The 22,771-nt window shown below is 30.9% G+C and overlaps 1 protein-coding gene and 1 long non-coding RNA gene across 32 annotated transcripts in view; one reads left to right on the top strand and one right to left on the bottom strand.

Moving 5' to 3' along the window:
• The window catches only part of LOC139481350 (transcription factor ETV6-like), an 80,562-nt gene that overhangs the window by 38,656 nt on the left and 19,135 nt on the right, over positions 1 to 22,771 (bottom strand). For 4 of the 29 annotated variants that reach the window (XM_071264617.1, XM_071264625.1, XM_071264626.1 and 1 more), the window contains exons 3-4: positions 20,824 to 20,906; positions 17,164 to 17,259 (exon numbers count right to left, since the gene is read on the bottom strand). The exons of 4 other annotated variants lie outside the window; for them this stretch is intronic. Coding sequence is in view for 3 of the 25 variants with exons in the window: in XM_071264624.1 (XP_071120725.1) it covers positions 13,271 to 13,276 (6 nt within the window). In the remaining 22 variants the exon portion in view is untranslated. Of the gene's footprint in view, positions 1 to 1,873; positions 1,942 to 4,640; positions 4,809 to 4,840; positions 5,015 to 5,082; positions 5,173 to 13,270; positions 13,372 to 17,163; positions 17,260 to 20,823; positions 20,907 to 22,771 lie in introns of those variants that run through there. 21 more of the 29 variants (XM_071264619.1, XM_071264628.1, XM_071264636.1 and 18 more) reach the window with 12 other exon arrangements.
• Positions 550 to 22,155, top strand: LOC139481352 (uncharacterized). 3 transcript variants are annotated; one of them, XR_011654599.1, is made up of 4 exons: positions 550 to 660; positions 16,204 to 17,058; positions 17,677 to 17,804; positions 21,097 to 22,155. It is a non-coding gene; the product is annotated as an uncharacterized lncRNA (long non-coding RNA). The 3 variants fall into 3 exon arrangements; XR_011654600.1 differs by lacking the exon at positions 550 to 660 and adding an exon at positions 13,370 to 13,457 and having other exon boundaries at positions 21,100 to 22,155; XR_011654598.1 differs by lacking the exons at positions 550 to 660; positions 21,097 to 22,155 and adding an exon at positions 13,370 to 13,457 and having other exon boundaries at positions 17,677 to 17,972.

The raw sequence follows: 22,771 nt of genomic DNA, 5'->3' as shown, positions 1-22,771 counted from the left end.
TATGTGTTACTTGTCATCTTGAATTGACATATCAACCACAAAGACTTAAATAGTACCTTTTATGTTAAATTACTGTCCATTAACAGCTGCGAATATTCAATTTTTAACAAATGTTCAACTCTATCTAATGTGAAAATCTCTATGACAAAAGTGACTTTGGTAAACATTGACCCTTTTGTTTAGAACCTATGCTTTTAAATTATTTGATAATATTCGGCAATTCAAACATTTGACATAAGAAGGGACCTATAGATCGATGTGCAACAACGCAAGTCGTTTGCTTTATTTCAGTTAATGATATAATGTAATGCTATCGTCAAATGGTAAATGTTGATATGCATTTAAGGAAATATAGTCAATTAAACTTGTAAAAATAAAGAAACAAATAAATCTATTTAAACATAATAATAAATTGAATTTTAAATATATACAACATAAGTTATATAAATGGAAATCCCCAAAGCACTCGTATTATTAGGGGTATATTCCAAAATGGATTTCCTACCTTTCTGGACTTACCCAATTTAATTCAAATAAATACTTCCCATAAAGGTAGACACTGTATCATTATTTTTGGATACTGGAGCTGCCGGTCAGCTTAAGTAATATGTGTGTATTTAGGAATTAGGAAAGTGTTAATTTATGATCCGAATTTTCAAGGTAAGCAATCTACTATTTTTGCAATGCCTATAAATAGAATTAAATCGAGTTTTAAATAACTTAAATTGTAACACTAAATATTATTGCGTATATAGTAAGCATGTTTATCCATATAGGTAATAGGTAATTGCTAAACAATTTGGTAACAGATCTTATATTTTATTGGGTTTACAATTCAAGAGAAACGATGCGTAATCTTTAAAAATACTCATTTCTAATATTTGAGTTATTTCAATAATGTTTTATATTACAATAAATGTGTATATGAATTATTACGAAAAGACAAATGCATTTAGCCCAATCCAAACCATTTCAAAACTATCCGCTAGAAATTGATGATTACATTGTTGTTATATTGACCATGATATATAACGTAATGCGATTGATTAAACTATGGTGGATTTCTGATATCGACAAGCTCCATGTGGATTAGTTTTACACTATTATTTGCACAACGCACACATATGCTATGCAGTATGAAATTATGTAGAAAAAGTGTAGAAAGCTTTTCAATGAACTTTAAAGAATTTTAAAAACTTCATCCATTAAAACCTCTTTTTAAGAAAAAATTAACAGAGCTCATTAAAGCTTTTTTTTCATTCTTGACATTCTGTTCTATTTTTTTTTGTCTTTTTGACATGCAAAACAAAACAAAAAAAAACACGCCAGATTTACAGTCATGCCTTGATTTATAATTTGCTAAACGTCCAACGTCAAATAGTTCGTTCATATTCAAGACAAGTCATATTTTGATTGATAGATGGATCATTAATGTCCGGTAGATTATACATTGAACTGATCGCACAGTAGATTTGCAATGTATATAAAAGTTTTGGTTACACGATTTATTATCGGAATTGCATTCTAAATTTAAAAGGAAACAACATGAAAAATATACATCACATATTCGTCCTATTAGGTAAGGCATTTGAAAACGCAGCGACTATTATGTCATAAATATAGATAAGAAAATGAGACAGAGTTAAAAGGCCGAGGATTTAAACCATTTTATAATACTGTACGGCATTCGACGATGAATGGTACATTAAGCTATAACAAAAGAAAGGAAAGTTACAAACTCAATAAAGAATAAAGTGCCAAAGGTGATACAATGTGTATCTAGGAAGTAATAGAAAGGATACTATAAAAAAACTATATAAAGAAAAAAAGAAGATAGAAAGAAAGGAAGGAAGAACACGGATTTAATCATTACCTTGCTGATTAAAACAAAATATCACTTTGCATCTACTCACAATATCCACACAAAACACTCTGATTTACCATTCCTACACAGATGCAAAAAAAAAATTAATAAAACCAGCACACTAACAGTTAGTGATAATGTGATTTTTATGTGTTAATGTATAAGACTGCCTGTAAAACAGCCCAAAAAGGACCACCTGGAATATATTTTTCGAAACACCGTTATAGCATTTTAAAAGTAGAATATTTTGAATAAATAAGAGCGAACATCAGTTAAGTGGTGTTCAAAACTCGTAAATTCATCTTCACACCACATCTTCCTATATCTAAGTGCAGCGACTGGATAGTCCTCTCTTGCTATGCTTGCATCACCCGTCATGTGAATTCACTTTCAAATGTCAAATTAAGGAGCAAAACTTACATATCAGCCTACTATAATCTTAAAAATAATAAAAATGTCGCTTATAAAACAAATTAATTACATCTGAAGTTGCATAAAGATTTAATAGTGACTGTTGCTTAAAAAACTTGTAATCAAGTGTCTTGAAAACCACACTAGGAATATTTACGGCGTCGGATTGGTATATTCTCAAAATATTTAGTGTAAGATTTCTCCTCCAAAATGTTAGAATAGAACATAGACATACAAAAAATGTCAATCAATCCTTATCTTAGATATAAAAAAAAGTGCCAATATCAACCTTCTTATTATTCGTAATGTTTCCTTTTAGATGAATTTGCTATTGAAATAAAGTTTTATTATTGGAATAAAAATAAAAATGTTTAGACATGACAAAATTCTAAAATTTTCAGATAAAGAATACAATTTTTATTTATCAACCATATCATAGTTAATGCGTTTCGCTCGGTTTTGGTTTGTTACCCCGATTTTGTTTTTTGTCCATGGATTTATGAGTTTTGAACAGCGGTATACTACTGTTGCCTTTATTAATCAGATGGCTGTACAGAAGCTGTTGCTAATAATAATAAAGAAAAATAATGGTACGAATTTTTATAGATTAATAATCCACATACAGTGGAATCATATAGTTCATATGAAGATACTAGTAATTAAATGTTCATCACATACAGTGGAATCATATAGTTCATTTGAAGACACTAGTAATTAAATGTGCATCACATAAAAGAGGGACGAAAGATACCAAAGGAACAGTCAAACTCATAATCTTAAACAAACTGACAACGCCATGGCTAAAAATAAAAAAAGACATAACATATTCATTAATGAAAAGGCATTTAAGATTATAAAAATGTTTTTTAGAATTTATTTAAATTATTTTATGAATAAATATTGCTCAAGGTGAAGGAAAGGCTAACTTCACTATTATAGACTGTTCTACATAAGTTGTAAAAGAAAGGAAAATATGTATGTCAAGCCTCATGTTAAATCAGAAGAATGGTAGATTATGTTGCATAAATATTTTGTACCTCATTTTAACAGTGTTGGTATTTTTTTTATTTTTTTAATAATAAAAAAATCTGGAATATTTTCAGTTTAATGTATAAAATCATTTATATATTTACCAGGAACATAAATAATTAATTGAGAAAACAATTGCAATTTTAAGCAGTATTATATGATATAATAAAATTTTGTATGAACCCCAAAAAAATAAATAAAAACAACCAACCCAAAGATAGGCGTCATAAAACATCAAATTATATATGTTCAGCAATTTATTCTTTTTTCTAATTACAGGGGTTTGTTTTTGCGTTTTATTAATTTTCGGGGCCAGAATCCTATATTTAAAGTATCTTGTACTGCAAAAAAGAAATGATAGAAAAATAACATACCTGGATTCAAATTGATAAAAACATAATGAAATAGCATTGGGGAAGTAAATTCGCAAAAAATGGTTCATATCACTGGAATAAGGTTAATATTCAAGAAAACGCCCCTTTTGAAGAGAGCTCCAAAAGATTTACAATGTATTCCTGACCATTTTGTAAGATTGAGGTTGATCAATTTTTCCCATGAATTTGAACTAAAAAAATATTCTTATCTTCTTTATCGATCATTTTATAAGAACTATTTTATTTTACTTTTATGTAGTAAATTAACTATAGGAAGTATGCTTATTATCGACAATGCTACAGACAATCAATAAAAAGATAGCATTTTAACAATGCGGCAATACTGTTTTTAATTCACAATCTTTTTTTTGAAAGAACAACAAAAATTAGAACAATGTTGAAATAGTAACGAATATTGTGGATTAAATATAAATGAAAACATGTAAAATTTTACAATTTAACAACTAAAATTTTAAAAATTAAGTTCAATAGAAGATAGTTTTACACATTGATTTAAAAGGAGGTGTTTATAAGTAAACAAAGAAATTAAATTATGGTTAATGGAGAAATGTGAAAATTTTAAAGTACAAATGCAAACTCAAAATCTCTGATTTACAGTCTTATGGACTTGCCGACTGACGATCATGTGCACAATGAACTATCTTGTTTCATAATTTTATATAAAACTATAAAGATTATGACTACGAGTAAAATGAATTGTGTGGTATACGCCAATAAGACAGTAGTGGCACAAATAACCAAATTGCATTCTTATTGACATTTCGTGAAATGATCTACGTTGGCCTACCACCACATTTCTGGAAAATCAACTACGATTTCTTTAAATCACTAAACCTCATTTTTAACCTGTATCTGATTTACAAAGTTTTGGCAAAGATAATGCAAACATTTAACAAAAATAATCTAGATACAATAAAATGATATAAGGTTTGCTCACTTACTTTTGTTGCAAAGTATTAGCAACGAGCTAAAAATCCTTAAACAAAAAATAAATATAAAATATGTTTGTCACCCAGGTGTGACCATCTTTACGTACGTTAACCACAATATATCAAATGGGAACGGAAACTTCCGAATTACTATTGTTTGTTATCTAAATGACTAAGTATATTTCCGATATGTACACTTGTATGTATTATACCTTTAGTTGTACTATCAATAGGCTACTTCTAAGAAATAGTGTTAGTCGACATTTGAAGAGGTACACCTATCATTTGTTCAAAGTCAAGCATGCATAATTGAAAAGTTGTACGACTGAATGTAATCCGGTATATGCAATCAGATGCTTATGAACAGTTAGTAAATATCTAAAATCAGATTGTTTATTAAATGAATAAAAATAATAAAAAGAAAATCACCACAAAAATTATACTTTAAAATTACTGCTATGCATCATTGACACATTATCTACTTTTATTTCATTCATGTACTACTCATTTTGCATATCACTGTGATATCACAAAGTGTAACTTTAAAACGACGCAAAAACCTTTCAAAAGCAAACACGTTTTTGTACGTCGTGATTTGGGTTGATTACGAGGTCATTGATTAGACTCTTGGCCAGATTTAAAATCCACTTATAAGTTGATAATCATTTCATATAACGCGGTGGAGTTGTGAATTTTGGTAAATTTCTAAGCCGAGTTCATTTGCCTATTTTGTTTTAACTCGCCATCATCAATGTTATTAGTGTGACATTACTCGCTTGCTTTGAAATAAACAATCAATTTATCAATGAAAGCTTTATATATATTTGCATTGCAATTTAATACACCATTTTCTAAATGAGAAAATGCTTGTACCAAGTCAGGTATATGACAGTAGTTGTCCGTTCATTTTAAGTGTTAGAGCTTTTGATATTTCCATTTGATTATGGACTTTCCGTTTTTAATTTTCCTAGATGTTCAGTATTTTTGTCATTTTACTTTTTGCAGGACACAATTGTACTCTCTCTAAAGGAATGTAATAAGTTTTTCCTTTAGGATCGAGTTGGGAGTATACAATATAAACTTTCACGGGAAACGATACTTGTTATAAAACACATATAATTTCCTCTCCATAAAAATATGAAATAGTCGCATAAACACATTGTTAGTTTTGGATGTTTCTCCTGTTTCTTCGGCCTCTTTCTACCATTACAAAGAAATAGTTACAGATATTCAAATGTTAATTTTCATTTAATGCAAGAATTTTTTTTATAGAATAAATATTTTTTCATACCATCTATAACAATTGCTACTTAAAGACATGCTTCTATTGTAAAATAAAATCGACCCTACCCGGGTATAATGCCTTTTTCTGTAATTTATTAATTCGTTGAAAAAATGTGATATATATACACCCTAAAATTGACCAGGAACAGAACAACATCCTTACAATAATGACCATGATCAGTAAATACCTATTTTTATTTATAGTAACAGTAGCCATGTTTTACGAGATTGACAATAAAGGAAGTCGAAGTTACGCTATCTTCAAATTGTAATGTAACAACAAAACTCATCATAAATATCAGGCTTACAATTGTGTACACCAACGCGCGTTTCGCCTAAAAAAGACGCACAAATCTTAAAATATTTAAACCACTTTATGTCATTAGGAAAAGGTGAAGGACATATGTGTTTCAAATGGATTTCGAAATTAGTACGTGGACACCATTTCAGATAACACATATATTAAAAGACAAAAAATATCGCAAAACACTAAGCAAACAAAAAAAAAGAGATTGCGGAACACGAATTCAACAATAAAACACGGGCGTGTATTATGTTTTGTGGAATGGTAAACAATTCCTGTTCCTCCATCAGTACGTCTTGTTGTTCGGTAATTAGTCGCACTTGGTGATGTTTGAATTTAAAAGAGATGACTTCAACGTTTGTATTAACACTCGTCGGTTCAATATTTTTATTTTAAGAAGTATGAATGGAAACCCAAGTTCATGAATACTCTTTAAACTTGGACATAACAACTCCATTTGCATGGAATGTTACTATCTATCTAATATTGTATTCAAAACAGAGTATAGTCATGAAAACATGGCTACACGTACGAACACTTATTTCATGTATTTCATGTACTTCAGGTGTCTCGCATGGTATGCATGCCGGAACTACTTTATCTGAATTAGTGTTAAAAATTGTAGTAATGAAAAGATGGATAAACGTACGCAAAATTTTTTCATGTCACACATGGTTTGCATGTATGAATATATTTGCCTACATATAGACATGTTTTCATGACAACTATTTTAAAAACTAAATCGGATAAAGTATTTTCATGTACTCTAGGTATCTCACATGGTATGCATTCAGTAATTACTTGATCTGATTTAGTATTAACAAAATGTAGTCGTGAAAAAATGGCTACACTTACGCAAACTTATCTAATGTCTCACGTAGTATGCAGGCCATAATTACTCCTATATGGATTACTATATTCAAAAGAACATTTCTATCCTTGAAAACTCAGATTGCAGTTTCTAATCGAGGCTACATCATACATTGCATTTGATGAATCATTGAGAAAAAGTAATTAACAACTGTATCGGATGAACATGTGATCTTATGACCAATGCAAGACAATTTAATTAAGCAATTTGCATTTTACATTATGGATCGATAAAGCATAGCTAATTACCAGTAGCTTGTGGTTTGACATTAACTATTTACGTCAAAATTGCATATTTGATACATAGTTAAGCTTGTCTGATTGATTACCAACGCCTTTTAAATGTATATTTCATAATATACAAATGCCTTCAGCTTGAACAACATTTATTTCATATAGGTTTGTATTTAATAGCTTTCATAAGAACTTGTCTAAAATTAATTTACTAAGAAACATTGTCGACGCCTAACATTGATTGCCTATTATAGTACACACATATATGAAGCTCCTCTGTGATCCAATTGGAATTTCAAAACTATTGGCTGTTTAAGTTCCTATAACGAAAGTCAATCATGAAAACACTTTATTAACATTGACAATGGTGTATGATATACATTGTATTCGTCATAAGAACCAACTGTGCTCCTCTTTTTGCCGACACATTAGACCGAACTCATACAGGAGCTTCTTATAGAGAATTAAAAGAAGCTATAAATATCTTTTAACTTCCAATATTTTGATGATGTCCTCTAACCGAATAGCTTAAAATTTGGTTACTATATCTCATCTATCGTATCGAGCTTGAAATAAGGGTGATCAAAGATAGAGTTAAATCTATCATTTATCTAGAACTACATTTAACAATGATAGTCGATTGTAAAAAAGATGATTTGAGGTTTCCAAATATGAACTTTCCATTTCTAAATAGCAAAAAACATCAAATAATCCAGAGTATTCGTTTCCTATTATTATATCTTTGATAGATGGTTGCTGATTGAAACGAAGCTATTGAAGAGGGCTTACATAGGCTATGCCTGTTGCCCAATACAATTCAATTTATTTGAATAAAATATTGTTTAAACTAATTAAACGAAGCTATTGACCAAATAAGGCATTCGTGTAATGTAAAGTAATTCCTTTTGAAGATTTTCGGGCGCCATCATGAGTTGTTTGTCTATTATGCAATACATGTGTCAGAGATGACCACGAATATGTCCCAGTCGTCGTAGTCATCCTCTTGTCGTCTGTTCCGAAGTTTTGACATCAACAGATGATACTTAAGACCGCATTTGTCCTTAACTTTAGATCGCATTCTTTTTTATGTGGTTCGTGGTCCTCATTTTTTTTTACTTATGTGCAGTGTTTTGTAGAATGTTGTCAGTCTCTTCGTCGTTTTCAATTTTGCCAGGTTTTGTTGGTCTTTTACATATTAGTTTGAATCCCTTTGGTGTCCTTTCCGCTTCTTTTTTGACAACCAGATTCAAATAGAAGCCATGAGATTTTGACTCTAGGCTTTCCAAAATACCTGTCGTCTGTGTTTCTTGTTCTTAATTATTGTTCATTATCTTGCTACCTAGACCTGAAAGGCTTTTATTGATTCAATTACATTTTTTTCCAAAAAAGGAAGATTTCAAGTATTCAAAGCATTAATTGATAGACATTACTTTCCAAAAAAAAATTCTAAAATAACATGATTTAAGAATAATTGTAAAACGAAAGTTGAAAATTCGTAAAGCACATTATAACATCAGTTTGTTTTCAAATTCAACACCGTGTTATCTACGTAAATTCTGAAAGTAAATCAATACCGTGGAATCCGTCATATTTACCAAAACAAATTGTATAGATTTCAGGAAATTGAAAAATTAACATACCTCGTGAAAATCATAACCCTAATGAACGAGATTGGTATTTGTACCATTAACAGAAAATGGTGTGTTTTGCATATTTACTATGCTAACATGGTTACATTTAAACTAATTATGTTTCAAAATAGCTTATCATCACTCAGTCTGTTATTGTCATAGTTTAAAACTAAATAAAGTTTACCAACAAGTGGAATGCACGTGGTTTTGCTTTAAAAGATCAAACTAATTTTCTACAGAAATTAAAACTCCATGAATTATGTTACACTTTAAAGTAATTTGTGTTTATATAAGGATACCCGCATTACACATGTTGAAGTCAACTACACAACAAGTAATTTTAGTTATCGATAAAGCTAGTAAAATGTGTACATGCCATAAGTTGCGTCAAAAGGAACATGGCTGTCTATTAGAGGAAAGAAAGCCATGTCAAAATTAAAATCGTCTCTTTAATCGTATATTTTGGTTTCTATTTTTTTCATCAAAGGATATGATGTTATTGTGTAAAAATGTCAATTAATTTGTCATAATTCTAAAATTCCTTTTCTGACATTCACAACAACAAGGACAAAATATCATCAATTTGAGTAGCACAGTTAATACCCATAGGAAATCCGTTTAGTTAACATAATAATAACGATATATCCATAACAAACACAGTTATTGTCAAGCAAACAAATATCTTTCCATTATGGATTCATGTCATATGGTTTTTTTTAAATCCACCATTCCATATTACCATGTTCTTTGTTTACAAATTAAACTTTCATATAGCATATCAGTTACTAGATTTTGAGTAAACAGGTACACCATAAATACTCTAAAATGGTTTGTTGTTAAGTCATGTCCTTTTATCTTCGACCTTTCTCAAGACCAAAGTGTAATAAAAAATCAATTCAATAACTGTAAATTCTAGTTCTTCAAAGGGTAACTACTATTAGCTACTTCATGAACATTCTTTTGGACCCATTTCCATGTACATGTTATGTTAGTGCACTAAAGTATATTTGGAAAAACGGAAACTACATTTTGAAAATAGGAACGATTTGATTAAAGTGTCATTCAGATCCCGATGTTTTTAAAAACCTAATTATTTATTTCCTTGTCTTTTGTCATTAGTATGGATATCAGCGTCATCTATTAAATATGTGAAAAGTTTTTTTCGACGCCAATATTTTATCCAAACATTTAAGAGTCCTTAAGCTCTTTCGAAGTATATTTCAGCTATCAATGATGTTTCAGAAGTTGACGAGGTGCTATATTTTACATACATTTGTATGTATAAAGAAACCAACAAGGAGACGGTTTTGTGTAAAAACAAAGTGTCATGTAGATTGTCGAAACGTGCAATGTGACTATTTAACTTCTGTCAACTTGAAACTTAGGAGCAGTTTGTAGGTGCGCGATGATTGAAACTTAGGAGCAGTTTGTAGGTGCGCGATAATATCTTGATGTTTGTTCATTTCAATTGTCCAATATTTTAAATTAAGGCTGTATCTCCGTGATTATACGGAAAGTGAATCTCTGACGATGTTTGCTCAGTTTCTTATTTATCTTTTTATTTTTTTTTAGGATTCAAAAGATGCAGAATTTCTTAATTATGTTTTCTTATTAATCACCATGCAGTAAAAATAATAATACAACAATTAAAGTTGACCAAAGAGATTTTTTTAAAATTACTTTTTAATTGTTATAGAATGTACCATCTGAATAAGTAAGCTCGATTTATTTCTTCAAAGATTGACTGTTAATCAGGTTTTTTTTCTAGTATTAACCCAGGTGCTGTACACAGAATCACATTATAATTATACATATATAGGAAGTACTTTCCATAATAGGTCTATGATTCTTCTTAGTAAAAGGGTCATCAAGTCGGTTTCTCCTATAAAGCTTAACGAATACAAAAGTGCGCTCAATTATCGATTCTTAAAACACCGACTGGTTTATTTTACATTTAATGACTTCGCTAAACTAACTTCTCTTAATGCAAACACCTAGCCAACAGGGCACTTTTTCCTACTAGCTTTGATGAGTTTCAAAATGAACTTGGACTCATTTATATGTCTTTACGACAAAGCAACAGTCAACATTAATTTGTCAATCTTATTGCAATGTGTTTCACATTTACAAACGCAAAAGTCATTTGGCCAAACGGGGAGGCATGCATAGAAATAAACGCTTATCCTGTCTCGCTTCGTTTGGAGTGCATGCGATTCCCTCAGGTTTTTTTTAAATAATGTGTATTTTTTTAATGGATTTTTAAGATTTGAACATTTTCTTTAGCTTTAATACCAAAATGTCCAAAATAGAATGATAAAAACGAAACGCAACATCCTTTAGATAAACGCATCATAGATATCAGGATTAAACTTTGCATTTACGCCAGACGCGCGTTTCGTCTACCGAAGACTCATCAATGACGTATCCAAAAAAGTTAAAAACGCCAAATAAAAAACGAAGTTGTAGAGCACACAGGACCAACATTATAAATAAAATACATTATGTATAACGTCCAGAAGGATAATCCTTTGGTATTAAAGTAAAGAAAAAGCACGTTCATTTTCGCGCTTCTAACAACAACTTGATTAATTGCTGTGATGTATTATGACAAACAACGTTACATTCAATGACAATGGTGTTGGTTTAAAAGTTTCAAAAGTTTGACAAAGTAGTATTACTGATGTCATTAAACATATTCTATGACGTTGTTGCAGAACTATATGATTTGCCTGTAACTATAAGATTTAAATAAAGATTTTCGGTTTACTTAAATTCGAGGGTTCATGAGTACACATTTTTTCTAATGATAACATATTCTTATATCAGCATCATTCAATATGGTTAGAATAAGAAAAATCTAAATAATGTTCACAAAAAAAATTCCCCAAAAAATAAACTCCGACCCCTAAAAGTACTGATCATTTGATAGTCTGCATATTAATACTGAAAAAATATCAGCTACGCATCATGCTTTTCCATGGAGAAAGCAAAAAACAAATGAGCTAAAAAAAAGATTCTTCTTTGTTTCAAACTGCTAATATTTGCAATATCAATGTGATGAAAATCTGAAAATCGATTTTTCTTGGCATTGCACATGGTCATGTTTTTCTCAGACTGTTTATGACGTCTTTACACTAAATCCATTGGATGTTGGATATGTACTGATTGATTATTTAGTCTTAGATGCATTTTTTTTGTTAGTTGCTTTGAACTAGCTGTTAGTAACTGCGAGTACTATAGAGATCTATAGTTCGTGTCTTTTTGTTGTTGGGATGTATAAGCACCCGGCCACGTCCACTTGCATTTGTAGTATTTTTATTTATCCAACTGATGAGTTAAGCCTTATTCACTACTGATTTTTATAGTTCGTTCTAATGTTGTACTGTTACACCACTGTCCCAGGTTAGAAGACGGTTTGGATCCCGCTAAAATGTTTAACCCCACCACATGCCTGTATGTGCCTTTCCATATTTAGGTGTCTGTAATTGAGTGGTTGTCGTTTGTTTATGTGTTATACATTTGTTTTTCGTTCATTTTTTTGTACATAACTCAGGCCGTTACTTTTCTTGTTTTCTTGTTTTACATTTTGGGGGCTTTTGTAACTGATTACTAGTATGTGGTATGGGCTTTGTTGAAGGCCGTACGCTGACCTATAGTTGTTATTTTCTGTGTCATTTGGTCTATTGTGGAGACTAAATATTTGTTGTATAAATCAAGCTTAACACTATTGTGCATACGTTTATATCCACGACCGTAAGATGTGATATGAAATGTTAGTTTTGACTTAATACGTAATTTCAACCCTTATACAATATATTTATCATGTATAATCATTTTAGGCCTAGGATTTCCACGTATTTATATATATTCCTAGAATCACGATAATTTACGAGGAAACACCTTTCAATAATAGGAAAAAATGTATGAAAATTGCCACGTATTTTCTTTGGGAGACGAGTGTTAGAAATGAATCTAAATGCATTTTCTTTAACAAATAAACATAAAAAGAGCTCTAACCATATACATTATTCATGTTAAATGCTCTTGAAAAGGCGTTTTTGTTAGGGACTGTTGGTTATACATTACTTAACCTGCAATTTTTTTTCTCGGTATATTGTAGTCTTAGATAATCATGCTATTTTCGTTACAAACCCAATCACACCTCAATTTAACGAAAAAAATAACAGTTTGTAATGCGAAGCAACCACAAACTCTTTGCTTAACCATTTGAATTGGTTTGGTCGAAATATTGGCCACTATTTAAAATGTCAACGATATCAATATTTAAATATATACAATGTTGTTTAACGACAACCTACCTGCATTTTAACTCTAAAACGAAAATGAAACAAGGCAAGTCCAAACCATATCAACTTTAAATGTACTCAATCTAATTTTAAATCTAACCACCCCAATTCCTGGAAAATAAGTTATCTATAATCTATTACCATGAAATCCCTGTACAATTTAAACCTTGAGGTTTAAGTAATGAGACGAATGCTGAAGGTAAGATGCATTATAATACACTAACAGAAATATTGTTAATATTATGCGCATTATTGCTGTAAAAAAATATTCAGTCGACTAAAAATTATTATGTTTCAAGTTTTTTTTATTTTTATTTTTTATCAAATTCAAGCAAACGTATAATCATGATATTCATAGTTTCATGCTATATATTACCAGTAGTTCAAAACTATGTGACGGTACCCAAGACTAGCGATTCCGAACTAAACAAAATCGTTTAAAGGGAGATATTTTCATTATCTGTGAGAATTAATAATGTGTTCTTAATGTTAATTCCTTTTTTATTTATAATCCGGATTTTTCGGTTTGTCTCAAATAGATTCATTTCTACATATTATTTACTTTAAAAAAGAGTCAAGTGTTGCCTCTTATTTTAAAAATAAAATTCCAAAATAACATGTTTGAAAATTGGCAAAAATCGTTGAAGAAATAGCCTTTTTAATGAATAACAGAGTCTTGTCTTACTTACGTCCAGTGACAAATATTTAATGCATAATCAGGACAAAAACAAAAAAGTAAATCTGGTATGTCGTTTAAGCAAAGAATGTCGTTCAAAATGTAGGGCATAAATTTCGAATTATACATGCAAATAAGGTTAGTTGGAACGGCAGACATTAAGCATTGTAGCAGGTCGTATACGGACCACTCGAAGAGTTGTAAGGTTACTTAACAGCGAGTTGACAGCGTGGTATTCTCCCTCCGATGCATTTGACGCTCGCTTTCCGTCCCGACACGGCGTCTGCGTATTCAAACTTCATGTACAGCTAAATGTTCTCCCTCCTGAAGAGATAACAGAAATGCGAGATTTATGCCAATTAGACAAAAACTACCCAACCTACAAAAGACATCCGAATGATTCAAATCTCAAAATCCGGTCTTCGACAATTGATAGGTGTCTACGTTCAATCAAGATCTAAATAGCAGGTGTTAAAAAAGAGTTGTTAATGAAATTCAAAGAATCTTTCGAAGATCTGCCTTCAATATATTGTTAGAAACAATAGGACTTTGCAGTTTATAACTAGCGATTCTTAAGAATTATTTTAAAAATAATTTGTGTTTTGCGGTTTTAGCCGTCATAAATTTGCCATTAAGGTCAATATCATCAAATTGACCCAATGCAACGTGCAAAAACACGATCTCTTATACATACCTTTAATGATCAACGCTTCCTAAGATACGAAACAAGTATATGCATACATACCTTAAGATTGAGCCATCAAGCACTCTTGAGCATTTAATTTATAAATACTCTCAGATAAAAGTTCTCAAAGGTAACATGCTTATTAACTTGTATAATGATATAACAAAATGCACTCATAATTACTACTATTGAAAATTTCCCATTGTTTCGTTACAAATGTTGTTTTTAAATATAAACTTAAAGCTTTGCGACACATTTCTTGGACAAAAATATTTTGAATCTTTATCATAATCTAAATGATAATCACTAAACTGCGCTTCTTCAGATGCTATATAGCAATTAACTGAACTCTGTAACTTATTAAGAACATGTTCACAAATATTCAAAGAGAAAAATTCAAATAGGATAGGATTGATTGATTCTTGGTTGCATCACCGCCAGTGGCAAATATACGATAATTTGATTCTTGGTTGCGTCACGACCAGAGGCAAAATATACGATTAATTGATTCTTGGTTGCGTCACTGCCAGCGTCAAATATACGATTAATTAATTATAGGTCTTGGTAGCGTCACGGCAAATTAGCAATAGAATATACAAAATATACAATGGGTATGTTCTGGTAATAGAGGTAGTCCTGGATGAAAATCGGGGGGAACTGCCACTGGAAATTAAGGATATGTTGGATATTGACAGACATTTTGTATTCCAACATGCAACTAACGGACCACATCTCCCCCCCCCCCCCCACCCCCCCCAAACAAAAAAAGGTTGTTGCAAGGGTTCATATCTTAACGTGCTGCGTCTCAATTACCTGGACGTGGCTACGTACTTGTAAATCCACCATAGCCGAATAGAAGCCCCGCTTGGCAAGATTTTTTTCGAAGAAGACCAGAGTGACCATATTTCTTTCCCCTGTCACTCTTGGGGTGAAAATAACAAAAAAAAACCAAACGAAAAATGAACTTTTTTGTATGTACTTTTGGACCCTAAAGCTATCACCACAAATTAAAGGCTGTATTGTTCAATGACAGATGACATTTAATCATTTTGTTTACACATAAAAAACTAAAACATGTAAACAAATACCAAAAGAAAGTGTTAGAAACAAAATTTATTTTCGTTCAAAATCAAGTACATTTACATAAAAACTATATAGATTTATAGAACTTTCAGATACAGCTACAATATGACAATTGAGGAAAAACATTTCAAAAGACCTATGATCCGAACTTTTTGACTCATATTATTATAAATTGCCCAACTTTCAAGCTTCAAATCTTAATTGTTCCTTAACACTAACCATCTAATTATAGCATTAATCAAAACAAAGCAATAAAATGCAAAGTTCCAATTTCATGCAAGTTTATCGAACTTTAATACAACCGCCCTTGAATTGCACATCTAAAAATTCCGTGCGACCTGTGAAACAAACCTTATAAGTCCTTTGAAAAAGGAGACTAATTTCAGAAATATTTAACAGACTCACAACAATAAACTTTTTCTGTAAAATTTGCAGGTAATTATTTAATAGAATAGAACATATGTTGCTTAAAGAAATTTATATCATGTTTTTTTTTTGCAGATAAACTTTAAAGAGTAAATAATTGAAAACCATGGATTTAAATATATAACAGTACCTCCATTAGTATTTTGGACAAAGTGAGCTGGCATACATATTACTAAAGTAAATTAAAACAATGAAGAATAATGTCAATACGAGTGTAACGTGGATTGCAGAATAAGAAAAGCAATGAGAAAGTGTGGTTGACTTTGCTTTTTGAAAAAAGGCCGTTTTTAACTTTAACAAAACACAAAGTTTGTATAAAGAGCCGAAATAAAATAAATTAGCATCCTCATCGCAATAGTACACATTTTATTGAGAAAAAAATGAAAAAAACAACAACAATAATAATCCAAAGTAGAAATAGAAGAAAAGAGAAAACTAGAAGAACTTACAGAAGAAAAGAGAAAAATAGAAGAACTTACAGAAGAAAAGAGAAAACTAGAAGAACTTACAGAAGAAAAGATACAAAGGGAGCAATTAATTATGAGCAAAAGAGGAAACAGGAAATACGGTCCTCCGATTAACTAAAAAGAAAATTGAAAAGTGGGCAACAAGAATTCCAGCATGACATAATTGTGAAATTATGTACAAATGTTCTTCTGTAGGCATTGCCTGTTTTAAAAGTGGTACTAATCGTTTTCAAAGGACAGGTATAAATGCAACAACAAGCTACATACGGGTAATTAAAGGTGGACTGGATTACCATATTTTTTAAACACTGATGTAGTAGCTCCGTATATAACAATAGTTCACTGATGTATGTATCATAAAAAAAATATCTTAGTGAACTGCTGCTCAATTGAAAGACATATCTGGTGCAATATGAAGTTCAAGATTTCTGGTGAAAAGAAAACTGTTGTAGGCATAAAATGGGTGTGTCAAGTATTAAAACAAATATATGTGGTATGATTGTCAATGGTGCCGTCTAGTTAAATATATTAACATATTTTTTTCTAATGAAGTAATGTAGTAGCCTACCGTTATTGCTTGTACATGTAATTTTCCAGTGATATAGATAATACTGTATTTGAGGACCAGACAAGGGCTCTGTGTACAATTTCTTTATTGATAAGTCTAAAAAACGAAAGCAATTTAAACAACATATTAAAATCTACCATAACTTTAGGATTTGTTGACATATCGATTACTATTTGTATTTACGTCAATACGTCAATACACTTCCTATTTGTGTAATTTTATTATAAAGCAATTTGCCATTTATTTACCAAAGTTCACTTAAATATATGATATTTTAATTCTAGTAATAATATTTACTCATTCTTTTAATTATCAATATAATATAAATCCGGTTGCCGCCTCTAATTTACAAGTTATTTAATAGCTATGAAACATAATTATTTTCCGGTTATACAGTAGTAATAATTTTCAACTTCCCGCATAATACGACGATAAAGATTGATTATAGACTTTGTTGCAAATCACGTCGCACTTTAATGTATATCATATGTATAACAAGTTCTCCTTTGACAGGTTCACCGACTTATTTACACTTCTTGCACCCGGAAAGTAGAATGGAATAGTCTATTGGGCAGATGACAGCCAATCAGAAATGACTTCCTCGTAGTATTTATAGTCAGTTTCATTGTTTTATTCCAAAGGTAAACATCTTATCAGGTATATAAATAAAAATATTATAATAAGCTCAGCTGATCATATTACAGTGTTGTCATCAAATTTCATATATAGTTAAAATAACTGTAATAATTTTGATTCATCGTAATATTTAAAAGTATTCAATGAATAAAATAGTGCAACATGTAATTATATTCGAAGTGATGTGTCATTCTTTTTTTAATGACATTGTGTATGTCTAACCTTTAAACACCGTTTGCCTTCACATATTTCATAACGACGTAATACATTCTTGTACAGACATGGATTTAGATAAATTTGATTATGAGTTCAACTCCAAATTTGTAACCGATGTTCAAGGTCGACTTGCCAGAAATGGTGTGTGATTATATTTTTAAGGTAGTTTAGGCGATTTCAATATATACAACCCCAAATTTTTGCGGCATTATTATTGTATGGCGATGCGGTTGTGTGTGTCGTATCGTCCGAAGACATTTGGTTTCCCGACAATAAGTATAAGTGTATGAATCTCTATGTACAACAAGAGTTCATACTACATAGAAAGGGTCGGTTTATGATGTTATAGTCCTACTTGTTTAGGAATTACGGGAAAAAAACATAGATTTTCTGGTTTCCGGACAATAACTTGAGTATATTATAACATAAACGGTACCAATTTTTCTGCACCAGATGTGCATTTCGACAATAAATGTCTCTTCGATGAGCCCGATACCAAAATATTTGAAAACTCAAAGCTTATTGTGGGATGAGAGCTATAAACCCAAATGACATTTTTTTAGCCATAGCCGGGCAAGGATATATAGCATGGCATGAGGGAGATACATTCCCTAATTTCAAATCATTTCAAAAATGTTATTACAGCAAATTTTATTACACAAAATCCGTATTTTCATGCCAGTACCGATATACTGGATACTAGGATGATGATACACTCGGGGACTATCAGTCCACCCGCAGATGCATCGACCCAGTGGTTATTATAACATAAACAGTACCAATTTTATGCACAAGATGCGCATTGCGACAATCAATGTCTTTTCAGTGATGCCCGAGGCCAACATATTTGAGAATAAGAAATGTTCTTAGACCACATTCATTCCATGGCAGAAACCTTTTTACGGATAAATAATAACACTTCTATATAAATACAAATATGCTCGTCCTTGATTTTATGTCACGTGAGTTAAACTTGTATCGTCGGAACATCATACAAATCTGTACATTAAATAACGCCATTAATCTTGACTACATCTTTATAATTAAAGTACAAAGGCAAGCAAAATTAAATATGAAAGATCTCTAAAATATTTATAAGATTAAAGTAAAAGTTCAATTAAAACTCTGTATTAACACTGAACATTATGGCTCATCAATGTATTCATATACAGTTTTATACACATTGCATATTGCAAACAATATTAACAATACATGTATAAAATAATAAAATATTACTATTCTAGAACAGAGGCAGAGACTTGTACCTCGCCAAAACTGTCTGAACCAAAACAAATTATAAAAATGAATTTATCCCCCTGTACTGTCCCCCTGATATAAAATATGCATAAACCCTATAGAAAAATCAAAAAAAAAAAAATCACTTACATTCCCTACCTTCAAAGAAAATAGCTAAACATGTAATTGAATACTGCAACGAAGATTTAAAAAGATATTATGGACTACAGCCGCCAAAAAACAATAAACTCATATATAATAGCAGACTTATAATTTTGTACGCCAGACGCTGAGGTGATGACAAGGACTCATTCCGATCATATGAAGTAATCTAGGAGGAAAATTTAATTGGAAATCAAACGATATACCTAACGTTTTTTTTTTATTCCAAAAAAATGTCCTCCAGTTTCTATTTTTCTCTACCTAGGTACCAACTCCCAAAACAAGTTTTTCTTTTGAAAATATAACAATAGTGAAAAATATTAAAAATATCAAAGAAGCATCAGTGGCCGAATGCACTTATTTGTCTTACAACTTAATCAATAGCCTGTCAATAGTGAGGTTGTGAATTCGAGTCTCACACTTGACAGTTGAGTTCGTATCGAATCTTCCTTCACTACGATTGTTAGTTTTCATACCGAAGTTCAGTGGTTTTCTCCAAGCACTCCAGCTTTTTCGACTAAAACAAAACTAGCTTCAATGAATTAAACAAAAGTGCTGAAAGTGGTCTTACTCAATCAAATATTCACGACTCATAAATAAGAACACAGGACGGGCACTTCGTCTACAGGAGACCGACCCGGTGACAAATATCTCACTGTTAGATGAAAAATCTAAGCATACAGATACATCAGGTTACTCAAAAGAAGTTCAAGGTTTTTCTAATTTAAAACATATTACATGGTTGTAACACATTTAGCAAATGAGGACTAAACATAACCGTTTAAGTAAAATATGCATCAAATCCACAAACAAATACATTCATTATTCCTTATAAAAAATCCTTTATTGGTTTCATAAGCTTTTCGAAGTTTGTATTGCGTTTTGGACTTTGGCCTATATCATCGCTGAAGATACAGTACACGTCTGTCTGTGTAATGTTACTTCCTGACGAATATCACAAGCCCAGTAGTCTGTAGATTGGTACTGGCATGACAATACGGATTGTGTAAAATACAATTTAGTGTTAAAACATTTGGAAAAATGCACATATCTGATTCTGAATTATTTTTTCTTTGTTAATGTTTTGTTTGAGGAGCTCTTTATAAACTTGTAGAAGTTAGGTTTTGGGTTTTCAAATATTTTGTTCTCGAGCATCATGGAAGACATTTATTATCTGAATGCGCCTCAGATGCAGTAACATTTGTACAATAAATTATATTTAGGATATTTTAAAGATATCATTTCGGATATTGTCCAGCTATGAACTATGACTTCTATGAACTATTGTCATTGGAATATTTTACACATGAAATGTTCCGCTTTCTATATAGTTTTTTTTGCCAATAATGGACATGGTGCCATTAATTAAGGCAAAATCTTTCACCATTAAGCAGTTTAATTGATACATACATAGGATGATATTCTTTTGCAGAGAACTGTCAGTTGTAATGTCACCGTTATATCATAAACATGCAGACCTTGACAAACTTGACCTAAAATAACCATAAGTCTCACAAATATTTTGCCTGAACTAAATATGAACCAAGTCATATCCCAAAAGATATGCATCACACATTAACATCTTTATGTAAGACATCTTGAAGCAAAAAATCTTTTTGACAAGGCCCTTTTCATGTATAGATTACACAAGATTTCATAATTAAGATTTGTTTTCTCTCAAAGCAGAAAGTTTTATTCCAAAAGAAAATACTGTGGATTCATTTATTTACGTGGGTACCTATTTTCGTGGATTAAGGAAAACTTGAATGTTCATGGATATTTAATTTCGTGGTTTTACCGAAGTTTGCCTACAAGCCTAAAGAAATGTTGTAATTCGTTGAACATTTAATTTCGTGGTTCACCTGTTCACAAGAAATTAACGAAAATTAGTATTGATGAATTCAATGATCTAAAAAAAAAAAACTGAGAAGGAGTTGCGGCGTGGATGTAAGCAGTTATAGACCAGCATACGGTCTGATTCAACGAGCAAAACGCGTGCACTAATAAATCGGTTGGAAAAGGCTTGACTCGTCAGTTTAGCGCAAAGCAAAAATAAACAAAACAAGTGATCAAAAATCAAAACGTACCGTTTTATAAGTACTCTCAAATACTGAAAGCTAGTTCAGAGGCAAATACAACTAATAAATAAATCATGTTTTCATAAACTAAAATATTAATAAGAAAACATCCAACGGATTTAGTGTAACAACATCGTAAGCAGTTTGAGAACAAAGATGGCATTGTGTAAAGCCGAAATATTAGTATCGACAGAACGCAGGACAATGGCTGTGTACGAGTAGCGATTTCAAATATTTAATGACAATTAACTTGGATTGTATGTAGATTATGTGATCTATTTATAACATCACTGTAAAAAAGGACATGATTTCCTGTTTGTAACAATAGTTTTTCAGATATGGCCAAACTTTTAAACCAACTCTGTATCTATGAAATAATATTGTAAATGTTTTTTGCAATTTGCGGTAACGAAATATCTAACTTAATGATTTATGTGTTATACATATATGTCGTTTATTGAAATCCAAAACGCACTAAAACATTGTACAAACACAGATGGTAACTATACACAGCGTAAAAAATACAGTACAGAACGAAGAATATTGTCTTTCTTTTCGTTACTATTTGTTCAGAGTTTTCCAGAAATACTGAATCAGAAAAAAGATAACTATTGTTGTCATTATGAGAAATGTTTTAAATAAATTAAATTGACTACAGAAACTATCCGCTACTTATAACTCGTATTTCATTCCCGCACACTAAAAATACATGGAATGACGTTAATTGCATAGCAATTTAGTTATTTGCACACTGCGGGGCGCACTATTGTTGATCCAACTTCTATGGTCTTTTTTTTAAATTATTTAAAGAAAAGTGAGGCAAAAGATACCAAAGGGACATTCAAACTCGTAAGTCGAAAAAAAAACCAACAGATGCCACAACACAACATAGACAACTGAGAAACACGAACTGACAATCTAGTTTCTCCTGCATGTGGGGCATATATTTTGTTTTATGTCACATGCTTTGTGATGAACTAGACTTGTTAAAAAGAACCCACTGAAGATGATATTTCAAAAATGCTGAATTTCAACATTTTTATCTTATTTGGTGGATTGATTTTCCAACAAATAGCTGATATTTCAATGGGTACTTATAACGCATCACTACTGGTCGATTTTGAATTCATACAAAACTTACTAAAGGACAAAAAGAGAAAACATTTTGTCAAAATAAACGTCCGATATGTTGATGATGTCCGGCTGCTCAATTATTCAAAATTGATTACGTGCTTGTATCCGTACGGTGACCTATAGTTGTTAATGTCTGTGTAATTTTG

This window comes from Mytilus edulis, chromosome 7 (assembly GCF_963676685.1).
Source record: "Mytilus edulis chromosome 7, xbMytEdul2.2, whole genome shotgun sequence".
Lineage (NCBI taxonomy): Eukaryota > Metazoa > Mollusca > Bivalvia > Mytilida > Mytilidae > Mytilus > Mytilus edulis.
This window is presented reverse-complemented; position numbering and strand designations above follow the sequence as displayed.